The sequence below is a fragment of the Peromyscus eremicus genome, chromosome 15 (assembly GCF_949786415.1).
Source record: "Peromyscus eremicus chromosome 15, PerEre_H2_v1, whole genome shotgun sequence".
Lineage (NCBI taxonomy): Eukaryota > Metazoa > Chordata > Mammalia > Rodentia > Cricetidae > Peromyscus > Peromyscus eremicus.
The window spans coordinates 40,109,037-40,133,348 of NC_081431.1; the positions used below are offsets into that span (position 1 = coordinate 40,109,037).

The window sequence follows — 24,312 nt, forward strand, 5'->3', positions numbered from 1 at the left end:
CAGCAAAGGGTATGGGGAATCTAGTCTCCTGTTCCTCATTATCCGCAGGGGTGCTCTTCCACTGGAGTCTCTGACCTTGAATCCTTCTGTCAGTTCTTCCTTCTTCCTTCTCCAGGTGGATGTCCTTACCCATCTTTAGGGTAGCTCTTCCCCGATCTCTGATGCCCATCTCCTGGTTTGTACCACCAGTGCCAAACCTGCAGCCTGGATGAGCTTCCTCTCTTCCTAAGCCAGTCACTCTTTCTCACTGTGGGTTCCAATGTCATCCTAGGAAGCTTGTGTTACAGTGTGGCCTGGGGTGCTGAGGACATACCTTGGTGCCTCTAGTCTGCTTTCTGGTAGGTGTGTCTTCATCTGTGGAACTCCATGTCGCCCTTGTGTTAGGACCAGCCTCTCTAGGAAAGCATCCAGGGGCCAACACCCAGCTGGGAAGAACCTCCTTTAAGGTCTCCTTCACAGATTTTCATCTGAAATGTCAATTCTCTGCTGTACTGGGCTTGGGCCCCTGTGAGGGTGCCTGATGCTTGGTCATCCTGGAAGGGGTGGTAGGAGGGGTTGTGCCTGTTGCTATGGCAACACCCAGCTGAGATCATGAACCTATTTCATTTGCAGGCAATTGCAAGATGAATCAATCTCCTCACCCACTCCTTCTCTCCCGCTCCTTCTTCCCCCTCCTTCGTGTCTCCCCACAGTCTTCTGTCATCTTTCCTCCTCCCCACTCAACCTCAGACTTTCTTCTTGCTCAGCACCCCACCCCCACCCCGCCAATCTACATAGCAATTCATGCTACTATGGCAGACTTCTTGATGTTTCTTTTGGATCTTTAAACTTTAATCAGTTATCCCTGGAACATCTTTGTTTTATGACAATTATGTCCAGCCTATGGACTGCAAGCCATAATATGTCCCAGGAAAGCTGTGAATATGGCCAAACATATTTGTAGATGACAATGTTGTTTCACAGTGACTAAATTTTGGATACCTCTAGCTGTACTAACAGAATACTTGACTTATAAAGAACAGAATTATTGCCAGGTGGTGGTGGCACACACCTTTAATCCCAGCACTTGGAGGCAGAAGCAGATGGATCTCACTGAGTTCGAGGCCGGCCTGGTCTACAATGTGAGTTCCAGGACAGCCAAGGCTACACAGAGAAACCCTATCTCAAAAGATTAAAAAAAATTATTTTGGCTCACAGTTATGGAGGTCAAAGTCCACTGGCATTTGAGGAGGGTCTTGCCTTTGTCACAAGCTGTCTCTGTGATCACCGCATCTTCTGGAAGGGCAGCGTGCTGCGTTTTCAGAAGATGGAAGGGCAGCGTGCTGTGTTTTCAGAAGATGGAAGCGTAAACATGGTGAAGACTTCCTCCACAAAGCCTTTTCATTAGAGCAGTATTCCATTCAGGAGGGCCTAGATCTCATGAACTAAACCCCTCACCAAAGGCCCCACCTCCAGCACTTCCATTGGGATTGAGCTAATAAGTCCATAGCACGAATGCTACAGTGTACATTGCTGAGGTTCTTATCTGGAGTCTGTGTTGGGAACCAAGACTGTGCATTTCTGGCAAGGTCCCAGCTGATGCTGGTGCTCTAGGCCAGGGGCCACCCTCTGAGAGCCTCTGCTCCAGGCTGAGTTGGCACAGTTGGAATTGGTAGTGACTAGAATGGTCTTATCCACTTTGATTCTAAATGACTGGACTCATTCTTTTATACATCACATATTTTCCTACGTCGCACATTTTAGTGGCAGACACTGTTAGATGCTTGATATCTAGAGAAATGCAAAAGCCTCTTCTCCAAGAGCTCATAGACATTATAGAAGAAAGAGTAAATATTATATGATATGATGAACAATCTAGTATTCTATGAGTAATAAAATAGAAGAGCTTTGGAAATGGGCAACTGTTTCTTTGCTCATGGCAAGTAAAGTATTTAAGTGAGAGGATAATGAATGGTGATTCATTCCACCAGCCCCAAGACTGTCTAGAGGGAATTAGGCTTTACCTATTTAAGTTAATGCTGAAGTCTAATATTTGTAGATTGTTTACTCTATTTTGGGTACTGTAGCAAGCACTGAATTTGTTGGCTATGAATGCTAAGGCTAGTCTGCTTGGACTATTGTTCTGCCCTGCCACTTGATGCAATTTCAGACAAGTAATTCAACCATTCAGGCCTTGAACTTGCTCACCAGGGGGCAGGGGGAATGGTAGTGCTAGTACCTACCTCATTGGACCCTTGAGAAGGTTGAGATTTCATGTCAACGTGGATAAAATATACATAGAAATCAGTTAATAAAATTTGACTCTATTTTTAATATTCTTTGTAATTCTAAGGCAGTAAATCAAACTACAGAATTGCCCTAGAGACACTCCTAGCTCCCAGACTGTATCATCCAGATTAAATCGCCAGCATTTGGCCAAGAGAATAAGACACAGATTTGGTTTGAATGTGGGGCTTAGGACCCCAAAACAGACCTGGAATGCTATTGTGACACCAGCCAGAGGAAGCACACCTCTCTGGCCATTGAAGACATTGGGGACTTGGCAGGGTGGCTGGGATTTTGAAAGTGAACCACATGGGTGTTGGGGATCGGCTTGTGCGCTTGACACTTGAAAGCATTTCCTAGGAAGGAGCACCTCTAGCCAGCCCTCAGGCTAGGGTGTGAAAGCAGCAAGCTTAGCCTTGCCTGGCTTGACCACCTGGAGACCCGGGGTTGGTCCTAGAGGATGTTTTCTGCCTCCATCACATTCAGAGCCCAACACCCGAGGTGCTGTAGTGCTGGATGAGCCTTTCTTGGTAGGCAGGGAAACACTGCTTTCTGATGTCCCTATAAAGGATGCCTTCTTCCTTCCTTGATCCCCATACCCTCAAGGATTGCTGCATATTTCTCTGAAATCAGGGAGAGTTCCCCATGGGTCCTTGGCATCCTCTAAGAATCGTAGTCCATGTTCATGCCCAGCTGAGCTGTCTTTTCTAGCTCCCTACCCAGCTTCACACACCGCCGTGATTATCACTCTATGAGAGGGCAGAGTCTAGCGGTCTTTTTTAATCCTTTCCTAGCTCATCAGCGATAACAGTGATAGAGCCTCTCTCTTCCGGAGAGGATTAGGAGTTATCCTTTGTGGTAAGATAGACCCAGGAAGAGCTTATTAAATGATAATCCCTGATAAATTCCCTCTAATCATCCCCTCCGTATGCCCTCTTAGTCACGGAAAAGCCCCTACACATTCAATTAACTCTTTGAAAGACCTTTCTCATCCCCTTCCTTCTCTCCCGCCCCTTCCTCAATCGCCACCACTCTCCTCCCCTCCTCTCTCCCTTCTGATGGCCTCAGACTTATTTGTTTTGTGTGTATGTTCGTGTGGGTGTGAATACACATGCGCTTTGGGTGCTTGTGTGCTTACTTACGTGTGTGCTTGTGTGCTTGCATGTAGAGGCCAGAGATCAGCCTCAGGTGTAATTCCTCAGGTGCCAGTCCCTTTGTTTGAGACAAGTGAGACAGGGTCTCTCACTAGCCTCAGGGGTTTGCTCATTAGGGCTAGGATGGCTGTCAGAAAAGCTCCAGGGATCTACCTGACTCCACTTCTCCAGCGCTGGAATTACAAGGGTATTGCTCAGCAAGAATGTTGCTAACTCTTCCATATCTTACCACAGATTTAAGCAGTGCCATTCATTCAGTTTATTATTATTTATTCTTTCAATAAACATGTACAGAACTCCTACTGAGAGCTAAGTTGGGGTGAGAACTTAGACCTACCTGCTCTTTGAAGTTGAGCGTGAGAGTCTCTAAGAAGGGCTTCCTAGAAAATGCATGTTCAATCAGGGTTTGAGCCCAAACTTTTCAGGTAGAAAAGGGGAGGCAGGCACCCCAGAGTGTGGCAGCAACATGAACAAAGAGCTTAGACGGAGGAGAGAACATGATACTGAGGTTGAATCTCAAAAAGCTGTGATTTCCTATTTAGCAGGTACTAGGAGAGACAAATTAGATACTTTAGGCTGGGCTTATGCACACTAGGGGCTTTGGCCAGGATATTACTGCAGTATATTAAGAAGGGAAGCTAGATTGGATAGAAATGACAACTGTCCCCCTGCTCTGAAGACGAATACGGTCTTTCTGGTAAACAGAATGGCAGCTGTACAACTAGCCACAGGATTGACCGTGGCAGTTTCCCAAATTTATCAGGCGTGATTTCACGGCAGAGAAGAAACCGTGAGGTCAGGGTGCAGAACTGAAACAACATCCCTTCTGGGTAGGATGCTGATAGTCAGAACCGGTGTGGTTTCTCCTGCTGACATTGCTTCTGTGAACACCTGCTCTGGTAGCTCTGCTCACAAACACATTGCAGGTGGGAGCAACGCCATCATTTCTTCCTCTTCCCCGCCCGCAGGCCCAGGGAACACAGTGTAGTGATGGAAGCGAAGCGCAAACCCAGGTGTGGGTTCTGCCTCTTTGGGATAGTAACCCAGAAACTTTGAGCCAATCCCTTAGCCTTGCCATGCCTGCATTGTGTCCTTTTTTTATTTTTCATCTTTTTATTGATATTTTTTAACTTTTGAGATTATAATATAATTACATTATTTCCACTTCCCTTTCCCCCTTCCAACTCCTCCCATGTACTCACCTTTGCTCTTTTTAAATTCATGACCTCTTTTCTTTTAATTGTTTTCACACACACACATACACGCATATGTACATGTGTGAGAGAGTGTGGGAGTATGTGTATCACTAGATACATTGACTACAACCTGCTCCATCCATATTAAGTTACTTGTGTGTATATGCTTTCAGAACTGACCATTTGTTATTGGATAATCAGTGTGCTCTTCCCTTGGGAAGACCATTTCTCTAGCTCTTAATATCTAGTTGCCTGTAGTTCTTTGTCTAGGTTTGGGACCTCTCGTGTTTTCCCACTTTCACATTAACATACCTATGGGTGTCCTTGTTCAGGTCAGGCTTAGGCAGCCATGTTGGTGAGGCTTCATGGGTGTATCGTCTCCAATATTTCTGGGAGACACAATTTCACAGCAAAATTCTTGTTCCCATGGCTCTTACAATCTGTCTGCCCCCTCTTCTGAAATAATCCCCGTGCCTTAGGTGTAGGAGATGTGTTATAGATTTATATACTGGGTCTGAGGTCCACAACTCTGCATTTTGATCGGTTGTGGTGTTCTGTTATGGTTTCTGTCTGTTGCAAAGAGAAGGTTTCTTGATGGGGTATGAGAACTGTACTTACCAGTGGGTTTAAGGATAAACATTTAGAATGGAGTTAGGGACTATACTGGCCTAGTAAAATGGCGGTTATAGGTTTTCCTCCAAGATCCATGGCTTCATTAACCCTGAGTGGTCGGCTATGTTTCCAGTACCAGGGATGCTTTGTGTTTAACATATAGAATGTTGATTAGAGTCAGGACATGCTATGCTCTTGGCTAAGCATCCAGCCCAGAGTAGATGCTCAACAAGAGGAAGTAAAAACTACTTTTATCTCTTCAATTATATGTAACATTGGTATCTACATCACAGGAAAGTATTTAAAGATATTTTAATGATTTTCTTAGTATCCCCAGATAGTTATCTTCCTTGGGACAATTTATGTGTGTTCTTGTGATACTCATTTTCTTTGACTCTATCATATTCCATCTGGATGAACTAGAAAGTTGTGCCAAAAGTAGTAAATATACAAAGTAATTCTTTCCAACATTCCCAGATTGGGGAAATAATGACCGTTATTATTTTATTATCTATATTCTGTTTCAGATGTATGAGTAGAAATGTTGGGTTGAATCGAACTTTATAGACTTGTTAGAGGAAAGGGAAGCATCAACATGAATTTCAGCATGGCAGCTTCAGAGTAAACCAGAGAGTGTGACTGAAGGGATGAGAAAGGAAGACTAGGAAGTAGTAGGTTAGAACCTGAGAGAAAGGGAAATGGGGGCATATTGATCTGGATTGGGCATGACCTGTCCCACTGGACACCTACTAAAGGGGGTATTCCCCTTCAGATAGTCACTGGGCTCAGGAGTTAGTGATAGTTACAGGACACTGGTGGTGTGGATGAGACTTCTCACAACTAAAGGGGATTAGCCTTTAGACTCTGACTGCCCCTAAATTTAACAGTGGCCAGGAGAGGGGAAGGGGGTATCTTGTACATACTTGTAGCCCAGTGTGCCGTGGGAGACTGATGGGTCATCACCATCTTGGAGCATTTCACCCAGGTCCTTTCATGCCCCAGGCGATAAGCAGACATGTAGGTCTCTTGCAGTTGATTATCACAGCATCAGCACCAGTATAATCTGCTGAGCATGCTTTCCAGAGATGCTGCCTTGAGTCCTGGTGAAACTAAAACTCATGAACCGTGGGGGCCTCCCTATCAAGCTGTCCTTACAGAAAGGTAGGAGTTCTTCCTGGGGACACACACACACACACACACACACACACACACACACACACACACACACATGTGCACACGCACACGCACAAACAAAAAACCCAAAAGTGAGCCTTGGAGCTTCTTCAGGAAGCCAGTGAGGCTAACTAGTGTCACCTAGGGTTTGATGCACAATCATTAATTAACACAGATATCTTCCATGATAAATTAATTACCTTCTTTTCAGAATCTGGTGAGAAGGAAGGATGAAAGCCAAGGAAAATGATTATCTGGAGATTTTTTTCTTGGGTGTCTGCTCTTATATACTGTGCTGAATATTTGAGCTAGCTAAGTGTACCTGCTGTATGTCAACAGAGATGCCATTTTACAAGTGATCTATTTATTTCCAAGGAAGGAAACTCATATAGGCCTATGAAGCAAAAGAATGCCATCAGATTTACAATCTTCTGTTAGTCAACAACATTATTGAGAATGTCCTGTTTGTAGAGTAATAGTCTAGGCATCAGTAGAGTACACACAGAAATATGAGATGAGGCCCTTTCTATAGTAAATTCTAGGCATTGGTGGAGTACACACAGAAACACGAGACACAGTTCTTTCTCCAAAAAACATTTAGCCCTAATTGGAAGGGAGGGACAATATGTAAAAGAGACAGAACACATGTAAAAAAGATTTATAAGTAAGTGTGACTAAATGCCTGAGTGTAGCACTTAATGCTGAAATTTCAATTGCAGGTTTTTTTTTTTTTTGAGTTTCTGACTTAGCTTTCTTATGGATAACAAAGCCCTTGAGTATTATTTTCCTTTCTCATTGATTTTATGCACAGTACCTACTCAGACATGTTGAATGAATGTATGTGCTACTATGAGGTGTGCCTAATTGCTAAGGGAAATCCTGGAGTAATGTGCTTGGGGAAAGCCTTATAGTTGCTGAGCAACGTTTCCAAGTGTGAACAGACTTGGGGTCTGATAGAACAAGGGACTAGGGGAAGGAACAGAAAAGGAGGGACTCTTCCAGAATAGCAGATCTGTGTAGTTCAGGCTGCCAATGAGGGTCTCCTGTAGCCTGTTTCTTTTTTGTCTCATCTTGCCTTACTTGCTACTGCTGATGCAACCCTTGTAGACTTCTTATCATCTATCTCCCTTTCCTTGGAATGTCTTCCTCTTGATTAGCCAGTAGGAAATTTCTTTCTCCAGGTCCACATGAAAGAATTGTCTCCCAAAGCCTTGCTTGACTCCTCTAACTTTTCTCTGTGATTAAATCACACTGATAACAGATCTGACTACTAGCCTTGATCTTGAGCAGAGGTGGTCTCCATTATGCCCTTAAACTTCATGGTTTACAGATGAAATCTCGTGACTAGACTAATTCCATAGAGAATAATGATGGGAAGTGTGGCCCCACGTAAGATTAAGTGTAGGAAGAGTAGATAGGATATGGGGGCTTTGCAGAGTGGTTTGCAAGTCAGAAGCCTAGTATTGTACTTTTGCGTGTGTAACTGGACTGAGGCATAGCTGCATTCTATGTGACAGTCGCTGACAATCCAGGCCAGTGGGGAAACGTCAGGGATCTTGGGCCGACCATACTATGCAGAGAGCCTTAGTTATTCACAGTAGCCCCTGGCTCAGCCAGATGTTGCCTTGGGATTTGCTTGTGTGGAGAAACTTTGCATGTTTATGAAATATGCTCTAGGATTTGAGACATGATGAAGTGTCTTGCCTCATGGAACCAAGAGGCTCAGCCTCCTGGCTGATTGACAGCAAGTGCTTGTGACTTGCTGCTTTCCATCCCTTCTCCTCCTGCCTGCTTTCCCGTTCTTCTTCCCTACCCAGTGCTGGGAAGATAGCTGCTGCTTTCCAATTGTAGGGTCCCAGTGTGAGCTTTCCTATTTGTGTTTGTTGTCCCTTAGAGCAGTGGTTCTCAACCTGCTGACTACTTCGACCTTTTAAATTCAATCCCTCATGTTGTGGTGACCCCAGACTGTAATATTATTTTGTAGCTACTTCATAACCATAGTTTTGCTGCTGTTATGAATCATAAATATCTGATATGCAGGATATCTAATATGCAAACCGTGAAGGTTGAGAACTGCTGCCTTAGGTGGTGATAGTATGGGTGGCATTGATTTCAGGAGTCCTAGTGCTATTGGATAAAAGAGTCAGGTTCTCAAGAAGTTGAGCCACTGTGACTCTAGATTGTGGCCCCAGGTCCTCTAGTAATTTCCCTGGGTCCTCAAAGGAGTCACTCTGATTATTTGGGCTTCAGTTTCTTCTAGGAAATGATAGATTCAGTCATATTAGCTCATAGTTTTCTTCTTGGCTTGTAGGAAACCAGCTTTAACAATCCATGGGTGGCATTCAGAATATCAAACAGCTTGTAAGACATGCTGTACATTGTGTTATTTTCCTAAAGCACGGGGTGGCAAAGGCATACAGTGACTCTGTTAGAAATGTCACAGAGCAGCTCTGACTCAGGTGCTACCTGATAAGGTTAGTTAAAGGCCTGGTGAGGAAGGGATAAAATACCTCAAGTTAGATTCCTTAACATGGACTGAGGTGATTAGAGGGGAATGAATTGCTGCTCGGAGATACTTGAAAGAATGTAAACAAAGTAGTTAAGCTGGGAAAACGAGGCAGAGATGTGGTCTCAGACATGTTGGCATCAGCCTTGTTCCATAGGCAGTTCCAGGGTGTGGCTACATCACAGTGGTGTTCCTCCCAACACGGAAAGAGATGGACCATCAATGCTGCTTCAGTTCAGGCAGCCGTTGGCTACAGGTCCCCCCATTATCACCATGAAGTTCATGGTCAAGCTGGTCTTTTAGCCAGGTACAGACTTCTGAGGTGGGAGCAAGAATGAGACCAGTGTGTGAGCTATTCAGAGTTAATAACCACAGCAGTTAGGGGATGGGTACTCTTGTAGGTAGGAAACCTGGCCAGGGAAGGCACAGATTCTGTCCTATCAAGACCACTGACTCCTATGGATAGTTTAACATAAGGAGGGGCGCATCCACATGGCATTAACTGAGTGAGTATGGTCTAGTGGATAGTTAGAGAAGTTAAGACTTGGTTACATTTAAGGAAAATGGTAGGTAGAAGGGCCCCAGGGCTATTGGATACTGGTTGTAGTAATATACACTATGAAAGATGCATCTAAGAAGTTGCCTGTTATTTTTTATGTTTCAGAGTATCTACATGGGATTGGGCAGGAGGAGGTAGGCAAGGTAGTAGCGTTCATTCAAGGAAGGCACCCCTTTTCCTTCTTGTACACCCCCCTGCTTTTTGACATTTCTTCCACCCCACTTTAATTCATATGATTCTTTCTCTAAAACAAATTGTTCCCTGCCTGTCAACCAAAGTGAATCCATCACCTGCCTCCATGGTCCTGTCACAACACTGACATCATTTGGAATGGTACTTGTATGTTTATCTATTTCACATGGGTACCCCTTATACTACAAGTTCCATGGTGGCCAAGACTGGGGTTGTTTTGCTGGTCACTTAGTTTTAAAGGAAAGAATTTACTCCATAGCAGGTAGTCCATGAATGTATAGGATGAAATTGAGTTCTGAACAGAGAGTCTAATGCCACTTGGGGTAAGATAGAGGCCCTCATCATGGTGCTAGGAGGAGGTGGGAGATAAGGAGGAATAGTCACTTGATGAAGAATAGTCTGTCTGGTACAGGACCATGACAGAGAAGGTATTTGATGAGAAATTGCGTTCATATTCACATTCCACCATCATGTTCCTTTTCTTAGGAGTGGTTAGCAAAGTCCTTGGAAAGGTGCATTGGCTGAGACAAATGGTCTAGCTCCTTTGACAGGCTGATGGCTGCTCCAACCATCTTCCAAGCTGAGCTATGAGTAATTAGTGAAACTGATCTCTAATTAAGATGGAGCCCTGAGGCCAGAGATCTGAATCTATTTTTTTTTTTTATCCCTCCATGCAAACCATTTGGAAGTTCTGGGGATGTTTTCATTTGTCACAACTCAGGGAGTCCCACTGGCACCTGCTAAGTAGAGGCCAGAGTTGTGCTAGCACACAGGGCAAAAGCCTGACAGAGTATCCCCTGATCTTAAGTGGATATTGTGCTTCATCCAAGGGAAGCTTCTGCAGTCTGGCTTGGGTCTTCCAGTTAGTACTGCCTCCAGACTGGGAATGAAGGGTACCCCCAAAGACCGTGAAGAGTTCTGCAGCCTGTTCCTTCTTTCCCCATACTCCAAGCCATAAGTGTGTCATGTGTAGTCCAGCCTCTCTGCTCAGAGCTGCTCTGAGAAACAGGAACATGACTGAGAGATGCTTCAGCATGCTTTCCATAGAGGCTGGCGGGACCCTGTGAAAGTTGTACACATACATCCTCAGATAGGAAGAACCACAGGCCCCACTTCTTCTTGTTCTTCCCATTCCCATCTTCCTCTCCAGGCTGGCTCCTCCTGCCCTGTCTTCCTGCGTCTCCCCCAGCCCACCCCCAAAGATTAATGTGATAATTGCCATGTGTGCCTGTTTACACAGGGAGTGGGTGAGCTTGCCACCCCCAATCAGGCAGGTTCCCAAAGAAACGCATTCCCACAGTGTCAGGACTGGTACCCGCTGTGCACTCCTGTGCAGGTGGGTTGCCGCCCCCAAACTTCTCTCTCTGTCTGTCATCACTTTTGTCCTGTGCACACGTGCATGGGTGTGTCATTCAGTGAAGCGACAGGTGAGAGGCTGGGGAACAGCCAGACTGGCATCAGGAGAAGGGCCGGGCAGAGAAATTATTGTGCATTGTAGTTACATCAGCCCTAAAGAAGACCGTGATCTAATGAAAAGCTCTCCCTCTATTAGCTGTAATGTGGTGGGCATGCTGGGGTGCTCCTGAGTAAAGCAATAAGACACGAGGGGAAGGGTTTAGTAGGAGAATTGGTGTGCTTGACTAGAGGCTGGGACGTTCACATGAGGCTGTTTGCAAGCTGGTAAAACCAGTAGAAGCCAGCAGTATGTCTCCTTCTGAATCAGGAGCTTTGGAATGATGGAAGATGATGGTACAATCCCTAGACCAAGGTCAAATAAAAGCCCACAGTTTTGGGGAGGCCACTGGTTCAAGTCCCAGTGTCAAGTTCGGCCAGAGTTCTAATGCCCAAGGTCAGGAGAAAGATAGTATCCAGCTCTAGGGGAGGAGTCAAAATAAGGTTTGAGCAAGTGCAAATCCTGATATTCCACCTTTTCATTTCCCATCTTAGCCCTAGCAAGTGGGAGGCACTAGTAATCCTGTTGAGGTGTCTTCCCTACTTAGGTCTCTGATCTACAAGCAAATTTTCTCTGGGTGTGACATATCACACAGACCAAGCTTCATCAGCCACCCAGGCATCTCTCAGTCCAAAGTCAATCACTGTAGCAGGTGATCCATGGGTATGGTATGAAGAGGCTGCTGCTCTCTGGGTAACATTCATTGCAGGGAAGGGCCTGATTCACACTTAATTGTTCCCCATTGGAGGTCTGGGTGGTGATGGTTCTCGTATGAGACTCTCCTAGGGTCGGGTCAGAATCCAGGAGAATATACCTTGGAAGCGATAGTCTCATGCCTCAGGATTTTACCTGAAGACCTTAGCATGGCCATCTCACGTTCTTAAAGTTAAAATAAGGTTTGAGTATCCTGGATACAAAAGTGCCCTGTGACAGTCAAAGACACAGTGAAGAAAGAATGAAAGGGAGAGTTTCTCCTTTTCTCCAGGCTGTGACCTCCCTACCCCCTATAGAGAGAGTCACCTGGACAGCGCAAGAGAAAATGACCACACTTTGTGGCCACACTGGCAGGAGTATCCTGACTCCCACTTTCCACAGTATCTATCAGGATGCTTGCCGCCTTCAGAGCCATTGGGCTTCTTTTTAAAAATCTCAAAATACACTTCAGTAGACATCTCTCCTACACTGGACAATTTTAAGTTTTTAATAATGATGAATCAGAAGGAGATGCCAACTCAGAAAGAACCCTGCCATTCTGAAGGAGGGAATCGTGAGTAAAGGGCCTTTGCTTGCCCACTTTCTGATGAAGCTTGTCCCCTTCGTCTGTGGCTATTGGTCCATAATGACCGTGTGAAGGGATGGGAAGCCTCCTGGTCAGGAATGATGGCGGAGGGTGGGAGCTGGGTGTGGAGACAATGTAGCAACTGTGTTAAAGGTTGCAAGTAATGGTGGGCGCTGCCAAACTACTCTCCCCTGAAGAACCTTTTAAGCTGTCAGTTGTTTCCTTAACCCCCAGGGCTTCATGTGGCTGGGGCTGATGTCTTCACAGCTATTCATTTCTCCCTTCGCTTCCCCTTCCTCATTTTCTCCTTCCAGGATGCTCCATTGCTGAGGTAGAAGACATGTATAGCAATTGAGAGAGAAACTCCACAGATGGAGAACCTATTATCAGAATGGATTCGTATTGGTCTATTTTTAACAAGAGAATCATCGTATTCAAAGTTGTGGCCATTTATTAATGAATTACTTCTATGTGTGCCAAAGTCTTTGTCACATTCCAGATAATTAAAATATTCAGATAGTTAAAAGTAAATCCCAAACATTCTCACACAGCTCTGACTGGACCAACATTATTCATCGTGAGTGTTTTGTAACAGAGTTAGGAAGGATATTCCAGACTTTTAGCCAGTAGGGGGAATTCTTTCATCCCTATGTCTTATGGGATATATTCGATGATGTATTAATAGATTTTCTTTGAAAAAAATTTTTACAACCAAGAAAGTTTATGAAATGGCACAGTAAAGTAAGCAATATATCTTTTCCCACTGTTCTTCTCACTGCCTGTGAGACATATATAAGCTGCTGTATTCCCTAACGTTCTCTGGTTACCAAACCCACTTCCCACAAAATGCCACCATTACCTTTTATAAATTACAGCAATAGAGGGTCCACAACAAGCCACAATGTTTGACTCTGCAGCCGCCCTCTGCTGCTCTTCAACCATAGCTCACTTGGAGATCAGAGATACCTCAACAGCCATGTATTCCATCATTGTTACTGTTGATATCGATACATTTATGAGCAGCTGAGCTCTGCTCTGGGTGCTTGGTGTAAACTTAGCCCCTGTTGCCAAAGAACACTGAAGGGGACCGGCAAGACCATAAAGCCCCATGGATTGTGTTCATCTGGAGCCACTAGCGAACCATCAAAGTGAACTAGGCTTTTTTTTTTTTTTTTTAGACAGGGTTTCTCTGTGTAGCTTTGCGCCTTTCCTGGAACTCGCTTTGTAGACCAGGCTGGCCTCAAACTCACAGAGATCTGCCTGCCTCTGCCTCCCGAGTGCTGGGATTAAAGGCGAGTGCCACCACGCCTGGCGTGAACTAGGCTTTAAAGACTATTTGACTTATGATCCTGAAGACAGGCAGAGATAGCCCTGAAGGAATCATCGGTTCTTCCTTAGTTCACATCTCAGACACACCAGCCTCCCCATCCTTCACGCCCCTGGTGACTCTCAGCATTTGGTTCTTCTGCGTCTTCCTTCTGATGATGGGACATGACTATTTTTGAGATTTGCCTCATGTCCTCTCTACTTATTTTTAACCCCAACCTGGTGAAGCTAAAGACCTAAACCTTAGACACTGAAGTTGGCAGGACTTCATTCCCTTCACTTGTTAAAAAATGTTTTATAATTTCTTTGTGTTGAATTTTGAGTCAACTTGAGTTGTATTTGTCTCATGTGAATTCAGTGCAGGGCCAAAACAAAAAGCACAGACTTGCCAAAAGGACTTGGCTTAGGGATTGTTTTTAATGGAAGATCTGACTGTCCAGTGACAGCAGCCATGATCAATCAGCAGATATATTTATGTGACTTGATACTTAATTGAAAAAGAAAATGAGATAACTGGGGAGAAAAAAAAAAGATTGGATTGTAGATGTCCACAAGATACATGAGAACAATCACTTTAAAATATATTTTCAAGGTCTAGTAGTGAGAAGGAGAAAGAAGTATGTAAAAAGGATGGGTCAACAGTTGCCATAGACATTCTGAACTCTGGTTTTAATTTTATTAAGCATGCTAGTTACAGGTATGGCATTTGATCTTGATGGTCCTGATTTCCTCCAATGAAATGGGGATAAAATATCTATTGTGAGTTTCAACTTGATATTGAAAGTGATGCATGAAGGGTTGGGTTGGGGGAGAGTTCAAAAGTCTGCATATGTGCAATACAAATCCAGAAAATCCCTTTTAAAAGACTTGGGCAGGGAGAACGCAGGGAACAAGAAGAGCTCTTTGTCAAGAGACAAGGATGTCAGAGAGAGCACCTCAGTGTTCACTGAGTTTGATTTCAAGGGTCTCTTAAGATACAACAATTCCAAGGCAAGGTCTCCCATGGGGAGTCAGCAGAGCCTGGTACATCAGTTGAGGCAGGTCCAAGCCCCTCCCCCTGCACCAAGGCTGTGCAAGGTGTCTCACCCATAGGCACTGGGCTCCAAAAAGCCAGCTCATACACTAGGGACAGGTCCTAGTCCCACTGCCTGGGGGCCCCCTAAACAGTTCAAGCTAAACAACTGACTCCCCATGGGAGACCTTGCCTTGGAGGAGGTTGGGATGGGAGGTGGGGGGGGGGGAGGAGGGAGGACAACAGGGGAATCTGTGGTTGATATGTAAAATGAATAGAAAATCTCTTAATAAAAAAAAGGAGAAAAAAATACAACAATTCATTCTTACTCAGTTCTGGGCACCTCAATAACTATGCATTTAACTTGGAGCACAAGAATCTATAATATAGATTTCTGTGCTCCCCCCTCCCACTTTTCTGTATCAGCATGAGTTAGGGGAGAAGGAAGAGTGAAGAGAGATATCAGGAGAGATTGGAAGATCTCATATGATCACTCTTCAAATCTAGATATAGTTCTTGTTCTGCCCAGGGCTTTACTGGGGCCAGACCTGGGCTAGCTCTGTACAGGATCACGATGGAAGAAGGAAAGTCACCCTAGAACCTGGGCCACATGGTGTGAACCTAATTCCTTCTAAGCACCCATACTAAGGGCTTTTACTAAGTTAGCCCTACTAGCACCCATGGGATAGGGTGACAGGCACAGCCTGACCTTGTTTTTTGTTAATCTATCTAGCTTAAGAGTGCAAAGGTTGAGAATACATGTTACCATGAATCATAAAGCCAATTCACCTCTTTATAACATTGGAAATACATTTTGGCTTTTTTCTGTTCAGTTTTCATATCTTCTAAGTAAGGGTGTTAGAGTTTTCCCACTAAAGATATTATAGAGATGCTGCTGTGACCTTCACTAAACACATGGCAGCGTGTGAGTTGTCTTACAATAAAGTGGAATGGGGATGGGAGTGAGATAAATGTTTAACTGTAACCGCACTGTGATTGTTACATCCCCCTCTGTATGAAGCTGCTGGAGTGTGGGCTTTGCCTCTGGGAGACGGCTTTAAATATTAAGAACCCATTTTTCTTTTTTTTTTTTTCAGACCAATGATGCCTTAGGAGCCACCTGGAATTGGCTGTACTTCATCCCCCTCATCATCATTGGATCCTTCTTTGTTCTCAACCTTGTCCTGGGAGTGCTTTCAGGGTAAGCCAGATGTTTCACTTTTGTGAGCTGCTAGCTCAGAGCTAATGCCTTCCAATTCATAGCAGGTTTACTCATTTAACTGTCCCTTAGAAGACACTTACTGGACAGTCCCTTTGTGCCAATGCTGTTCTAGCTGCTTCAGTCCAGTAACAGGCGATTGTTCTAACCACCTTGATTGTTTTTAGGCATTAAAAATCTTTGTCATGTACAGTTCTGAACATAGGGTCTTGTGGGTTCATTTATCCATATATATATCCATCCATTCAATAAGTCTATGTCAAACACTGTGCTGGTTGTTAGGGACATAAAGTTAAAGGACATACAGATTTTATCCTCAAAAAATGCTTGCTTGTTTGCTTCACAGTGTATCGGACATCACGTTTCTTGTTTGCGACTTGAATTCTTCTATACCAATTTGTGTTGCCCAGTGTCTCTAACATGCTTTGCAGAGAAGACATTTTTGTCATTTGAAAAAGGGAGTACAAATCTTGTTTTTATTGACCAATGTGAAATACAGTAATTTGTTTGGGAAAAGGAACAAATCTCATAGGCTGAAGTCATTAGAGTTGGTTTCAAACAGGACTGGGAATTGCATGCAGGATAAGTTATGTGTTAGCATAATATAGGAAAACAGAGTGTATGGAGATAAACACTCTAGAGGCGATAAAGAAATGGGACATGGCATGGAGCATAAAGAAGCTAAACTATGACATTTTAAGATGGCTCAGCCCAGGTAAATATTTTAAAAAACCCTACATTTCACCGAGCAGAGTTGGGATTGTGGTAATGATGATGATGATAATTTTGTCAGTTGGTGTAAGCTCTTCAAATGATAGCAAGTAAAGTGATCTTTGTGTATATGTGTGGCAGACTGGAACAAATTGGGGATTTTTTTTTTGAAACTCTATGAATAGAGGAAGGACACATTAAAAGGACACAAGAACAAGGAAGTGGGAGAAATGACAGCAGATGGGAATATGAACAAACTTTTTAATACTACAAATGGTTAACACTGCAGTAGTTGTAAAAGCTTAAGTGTCTCCAATGGAGAATGACGATAAATAGGCAGACTGATTTCCCTTGTGAGCAGAAGAAAGGGTTGGGAATTAGAGACAGCACATATTCCTAAGAATTGGAGTGAGCATAATGTTAAAAACAGGAGATTGATAAAAAAAAAAAAATCAATCTCACTTTCCAGACACTACTGGCAAGTATCTGCCCCATTTAGCCACACCCCTAAACAAATTAGGAGACCTACTCTCTGTTGAGGTTTAAATCAGCAAGGGTTGGAAGAGGGACACCTGCTGCATCTGAGGGTGGGCTTGATGTTGTCATGGAAACAAGAGGCCTAAGTGACAGTCCATAAGCTGAATGTCAGTTCCCCAGCCCACTTCTGTTTTCTCAGAAAAACTGCAATCTGGCAATAGTTTAGAGGATTCTTCTGTGGGGATTCTCTCTTAAGAGAAAACATCTATCACAGTCTGGTGAGGTTAGAGAAACAGGTTCCCATCCCATCTCCCCTCGTAAAACTCATTATGTCCATTCCCTTTGGCTATCACAATAAACTACCACAATGCAGGCAGTGTAAACCAAAAGGAATTTTATTCTCTGGTAGTTTTAAAGTTATGAGCTCCAGATCTGGCAGGTCCACACTCCCTCCAATGGCCTGGGAGAATTATGCCTTCCTTTTCCCAGCTTTGGTAGATCCAGGCATCCCTTGGATTATCACTGCATCATCCCTCCAGTCTCTGCCTCAGGGCTCACACAGCCTCTTCCTCGCCCATGTCTGTCATCTCCCCCAGGTTTGCTCTTATAAGGGTATTTGCGATTTGATTTAGCATCATTGGATAATCTAGGTTGATCTTTTCTTCTGAATATACTTAACTTTGCTGCATCTGCAAAGACTCTTTTCCCAAATAAGGTAACGTTCAGGAGCTCCAGGAATTAGAATATGAATGGTCTCTTTAAGGGGTTGCAGCTCAACCCACTGCATTCAACACTCCCCAAGCCCCAGCTACCGGTGCAGAATTTCCACTGCCTTGCTGGTAGTGTGAACACACAGCCAGGGGTCATCAGCATTTGGGCAAAATGCCCACATTGAAAGGCCCTAAGTGATGTAACAAACAGACCAAAGAAACTTGAGTGAATATGAGCGGTGTAGGTAGTAACAGATAATTTTAAAAGCCATATTTGATGCCAGCAGAGACAGAGAAAAAAATCCAGATACAAATTAACAGCTAATTACAAAAAGATGTTAAAAGGTCTTATTAAATAAAAACAAACCTGGAGCCAGGTATTGGGGTGAATGCTGGAGGATCAGAGAAGCAGAACAAGCCACAACCACCTCACCTTGCCAATTCCACAGCTGATCCTGTTTCCTCAGACTGGCTGATCCTGTTTCCTCAGACTGGAAACCTCTGAGTCCTCATCCAGAATGAATTTCAGCTGAACTGTTGTTCAGAAGCCTAAAAGCTTAACCAGCTTTAGTTCCTGTTTTTCACGCCTTATACACCTTTCTGCTTTCTGCCATCACTTCGTGGGATTAAAGGTGTGAGTCACCATGCCTGGCTGTTTCCAGTGTGGCTTTGAACTCACAGAGATCTGGATGGATCTCTGCCTCCCAAGTGACGGGATTAAAGGTGTGTGTGCCACCATTTTCTGGCCTCTATGTCTATCTAGTGGCTGTTCTGTCCTCTGACCCCAAATAAGTTTATTAGGATGCACAATATATTGGGGGACACAATATATCACCACATGTTGAGATTAAGATGAGCTGTTGGAATTATATGTAAATTAGTGTAATTGATGGAGAAGTGTGCAAAGCTGAGTTAACGTAAGAAGGTAATCAAACAAGAAAGAGTAAAGTTGGAGTGTAAAATTGAGGATACCACTTAAGAAGTAGGGTAGAGGGAGAGTCAGAGGCAGAGACACAGAGAGAGACAGAGATAGAAAGAGACAAGCACAGATAGAGAGCCAGAGCCAGAGACAGACATTGACTGACTCAAAGAGCAAAGTGTGGTGGCACACACACACTTGTCATCCCAGTACTTGAGAGACTGAAGCAGCAGAATCACATTTCCAAGGTCAGTCTGGGCTATGTAGTAAGGCCTTGTTTCAAAATATTTACAACTGATCCAACATTTTCATAAGAAAGTTCCATAAAGAGAACAATGAAATGGGAAGGAAGAATTAACATAGAAAAATATGACAGATGTTCCCAGAACCAAAAGACTTACCATTGCCAGATTAAAAGAACTATTGAGGCATGTGCAAAGACATTCTTTCCAGCATGATTTCCTGGCAGTGGGCATGGGAAGCATCCTGGGTGTTCCAAGCTGGGAGATTAAATATGTAAACTGTAGAATGCATACCGTGGCATGTGATGTAGCAATTAAGAGCAACAGATACCATGTGCACATGGAGTATAGGGTATCTTAAGAATGGTTCACAGAAAACAAGGAGACAATGCGATATGCTATCACATTGGTATATGTATAAAACACAGTTTGCAAAAATACATTCAAACGAAAAGTTATTCATTGGCAATGTTGTAATAGCTTGTGTGGCCAGGTTCTAGAATGCAGACGTGTAGACTAACCATGAAAATGTCTACTGAGCCCTCAGGACATCCAGTTAGAGGAAATCACACCGAGGTGACTCACCATTAATTTCAAACCATCAGAGAAAAGAACATCCTGAAAGCTTCTGCCAATTGGGAATAGGGTTAATGTTTGGCTATAAAGAATCAGAATACCAGCTGGGCGGTGGTGGCCCACGCCTTTAATCCCAGCACTCAGGAGGCAGAGGCAGGCGGATCTCTGAGTTCAAGGACAGCCTGGGCTACAGAGTGAGTTCCAGGAAAGGCTCCAAAGCTACACAAGAGAAACCCTGTCTCAAAAAACAAAAAACAAAAACAAAAAAAACCCAAAAAAACAAAAAAAAAATGCCAGTGAGCTTCTCAGTGGTAACACTGAAAGTTAGAAGGCAACACAGAAGCTCTTAAAACTTCCTAACAGGAAAACAACTTTGAAGATCAAATGCTTTGCCTAGCCAGAGTGCCAGTTACCTGTGTAAACAGAGTAGCAGCCTTTGAGGAAGCAGCTACTAAAGAATATGAATCACTAAGAATAAAGAAGAATGTAAGAAAAGAAAGGAAGGCATGGAGCTGGGGGATGGCTCAAAGTTTAAGAGAGGGCCCACATGGCAGCTCATGATTGTATGTAAACTCCATTCTCAAGGGGTCTGACATCTTCAGGGTCTGCACACACTCAGTGCACATGCATGCCAGCAAACAGTTACACATGTATAATAAAATAAAGTAATGAAACAGAATAAACCTCAAAGAGAGAGGGAGAGAGGGAGAGAGGGAGAGAGAGAGAGAGAGAGAGAGAGAGAAAGCAAGCAAACATGATACTCACGAACACAAGGGATACAGTAGAGGACAAAGACAAAGGGATCGAGCCCCAGTATTGTAGTGAAATAAAATTAGGGTGACAATACTCAGTGACTGAGAGGGTATCAGGATCAGACTTAAATAAGGTGCCAGAGGGTCCTAAAAATGCTATCTTTAGGAAACAAGTAAAACTAATATATTCCCTGATGTGTTGTATTCGAACGGGTTCTGTGATTTGTTTTGGTCCAAACTATACACACACAATAGTGTATTCTTTCTCTCTTTATTCATCTCTGTCTCCTTTCTTCCCCTCCCCTATTACCCCAACTGAAGCATTTAATTCACAATATACAGAAGTACTGCTCCCAAAGAAATGGAAGCACAGGAGGTCTTCTGTGTAGCTCAGCTGCCAACCTGGTTTCCATGGTTGATGCTGAAGTCTGAGCTAGCCTCTCACAGTGTTGGAACTGCCTTTATTACTTTGGGGGAGGCTGAGTACGGGGAAGGGATTAGGGTATCAAAGACCAAAATCTCAGGTTCCATAGTAAGCAAATCATTAAGTAGTTTCTAAAACTGAAAGGTAAAGAAATAGCAGTGTTTTAAGTATAATATTTAGAAAATTTGAAATGAATACCAGAAGACACAGAAGAGTAGAAAGTGGCTGCCTCTGCAGAGAGAGATTCTGGGGTTGGGAAAGGGAGACAGAGGGCTGCTGTTTTTTCATTACAATCTTTTTAAATTGTTTGACTTTTAGAGTTCTGTGTGCACGACTCTGAGGAAAATAAAAATACCTTAAAATTTGAAGCAAAATTATTATAAAAACAAGTGTAGGATGGACCGAGGGTCTGCGGACACTAACCTCGCGCACCAGCAGGGAAGGACTGACCTAGGAGGGAACAGATCAAGGATGCAATTGTGCCAGTCCCACTGTGTCACACTAAGAAATGTGGCAGAAACCCGTAAAACGGCCACGGAGAAGACACTGGGGAGAAGCTCTCATCAGTCTGTGACTATTTGGTTTGAGCCAGTTCTGTGGCCATCAACTCCCCTCTGGCTGGGAGACCACCTTCTTGGATCAGAAGATGTCAAGCTCCTGGCTTGGCAGATGCCTCTTTAACTACCTGAGACCTAGGAAGCGGTGCTGGCAGCTGGGAAGAGCTGGTGTGAATAAATCCTGACATTTAAAGGAATGTTAACAATAGGGACCTTGCGAGCTGGGGCTGAAATACTTCCTTCTGTCCTCGTTTCTCTTCTGTGTTCTGGTGCTGCCCTCAGTGGCTCAGCATTGGGAGGATTTTTGTTGGTGGCTACAGGGGGCTGGGCACGGCACCACTGGGTCCTGTGTATAGGAGGGTTCATGGGCTTTCTCTGCTGCTGGATCTGTGAGTCCATGCTTCTGGAAAGGATGAAACGTCTCCTTAGTTGGGGTTCACACGTTGAAGCACCTGGTATATAGCTTTGCACATTTTGTCTTCAGGGAATGGGCTTCAGTAACCTGTGAGCATATTGAATGTTTTATGCCAATGTGACTCTAGGAGTGGGGAACTATAGTAATGGAAGGAGGATGCGCAAACCTCCCTACACTGAGCAAGGGTCTTCTGGGCATCAAGTATGCAAATGACAGAAGGCCCCATCCACAGAGGTGGAGACAGTGATGAAAAACTGTGAGGTGTGTTTGTTGGCTTCATATTTAAAAAGGAGAGATGGATAGAAGCATTGTAGCGTTTTTACGTGTCTCCGAGGAAATAGGATTTGATGAAAACCATTAGCTTAGGCTTGAAGAGAAGCAGAGCTTCCTGTCTCCATGGCAACAAACCAGGGCTGCATAAGCACATCCTGAAGTGCTGTCAGGGGCTACAGGGCAGAAGGCTCATACAAACAGAAAATGACCCTGAGCTATTCCAGCATCTCCACCTACTGCATTCAGAGCTTCTGAGAGAGGAAGATAAACGTGTGGGGGGTGGGGTGGGGTGAGGATTATACTATTTCCAACGGGAGTAAGGAAGTCAGAACAAGGACTACTTACAGATGCACTGGGAGTGATGAGAAGCCTCATGTATGATGTAAAGCATCTTATAGTTTTCAGAGCACCTTGCTTCTAAGATCTTATTCATTTCTTGAAACAACTTGGTGTAGGCACACAACATCTTTAAAGATGGAATGAAGAACTAAAGGAGCTGGTCTATAACAAGGTTCTGGCAGAAGCAGGGCCAGAGATCACAGTCACTCAAACTCTGCTTAGGTGCTTAACTTATTATCCCAGGTTGCCTTCAGAAAGGCTGCCCAGAATGTTGTTCTGGCCACAGTACAAAGTTTAGGTTCCAATGTTAGTTTGTACATGCATTGATCCCATGCTTATTTTCACACACTGGTCTTCATGTATACGATGTGACAATGTGACCTTGTACATATGAGGGAGAAGATGCCAAGATCCACAGGAAAGACCTTTTTGCTCTAATGACTGATGGAAAGAGGTGGCCTGTTAAGATTAGAGGAAGGCTTCTTCTGGTTGCATCCCTTCAATGAGTGGAGTAGCTCCATTGTCAAGACTCACTTCTCGTGAAACCTTCTCTGACAATAAAACAAAAGAAAATTAAAAGGCATGTAAAGGGCTCTAAGTTCAAGTAGTCTGGGATTCAAATTCTTGTGAAAGCTATTATTTAAGATTCATATATGTAGGTTCTATAGTTTTTGTACAAGTAATTTTGCAAGGCATTGTTGAGGACACAGAGGTAAGATCTATGTCTTAGTCTTGGTCATAGGAACAGACTAACCAATGTGTCTTCAGAGTAACCTTGGATCTGCTGACTCATCTGTCCTTGTACATTAGGAGGTGGGAACTGAACGTTTTTCTGGGCCTGACTTGAGACAGAAATGGTTGCTGGTCTTATAATATAAATTATCCATGCTAAGCTTAGCAGTCCAGATAAGATTCTGAGTAGTGCTTCTGGATATTAATTGCCATGTGTTTGATCTTCCTAAGACAAGTAGACATGGCTAAAATAACTGTGTGTTTAATTACACATCAATGTTCTTGGGCTACTAACACTGAAATCAACCAGTAGACATCGGTCATTTTCTCAGACGACCATTTCTGAGTGCATGCTATAAACGTTACTCACTGCCAGGTGTTGTGGACATCACAACAAGTTCAGAGAGCTGTTATCCTTCAAGAACTTGTAATCAAGGTAGAGAGACAGAAGTAGGGCAAGCATTAAAATTAGGGGGTAGCAATCTGGCTCAGTAAGTAAAGGTGCCTACCACCAAGCCAACAACCAGAGTTTGATTGCCCAGAACCCACGTGGTAGAAGGAAAGTACACTCCCAGATTGTCCTCTGACCTCCACAGGGATGCTGTATCAAGTACATGTGACTTCCCTACTAATAAATAAATGTGATTAAAAAGCAATTAAATTAGAGGGGGACCAAGATCAAATAAGACTAGCGGAAGAGGGCAACACTTCTGCACATTTTTGAGATAGCTAATGATTAGCTAGAACTGAGAAAGAAGACCTTTCAGTGGGTTAAGATTTACAGAGAAACATACCAGAGGAGGGAGGCAAGCTGGGAATAGCAGTTCTGGAGGGAAGCAGGGACTCAATGAGTTCAATACAGTGAGGATGGAAAAGATGGGGCAGATCCAACAAGCGATATGGTAGGACCTACAGGACTTGTGACTGTGTAGTGAAGTGGTTCTCAACCTGTGGGTCCCCCAATCTCTTTGGGAGTCGAATGACCCTTTCACAGGGGTCACCTAAGATCATGGGGAAACACAGAGACTTAATTATGATTTATAACAGTAGCAAAATTACAGTTGTGAAGTAGCAACAGAAATAAATTTTATAGTTGAGGGTCACCACAACCTGAGGAACTGTATAAAGGGTCACAGTGTTAAGGAGGTTGAGAGCCACTGGTGCAGTGTGTGAGTGTCGTAGGACAATCTTTTGACCACTTCTGAATTTCTGAATTGGGCTACGAGTGGCTGGGAAAGA

The 24,312-nt window shown here is 43.8% G+C and overlaps 1 protein-coding gene across 3 annotated transcripts in view; it reads left to right on the top strand.

Annotated features, from left to right (window-relative positions):
* The window catches only part of Cacna1e (calcium voltage-gated channel subunit alpha1 E), a 304,112-nt gene that overhangs the window by 147,194 nt on the left and 132,606 nt on the right, over positions 1–24,312 (top strand). For all 3 annotated transcript variants that reach the window (XM_059280418.1, XM_059280419.1, XM_059280420.1), the window contains exon 7: positions 15,825–15,928. In XM_059280418.1, coding sequence (XP_059136401.1) covers positions 15,825–15,928 — 104 coding nt within the window. The remainder of the gene's footprint in view (positions 1–15,824; positions 15,929–24,312) is intronic.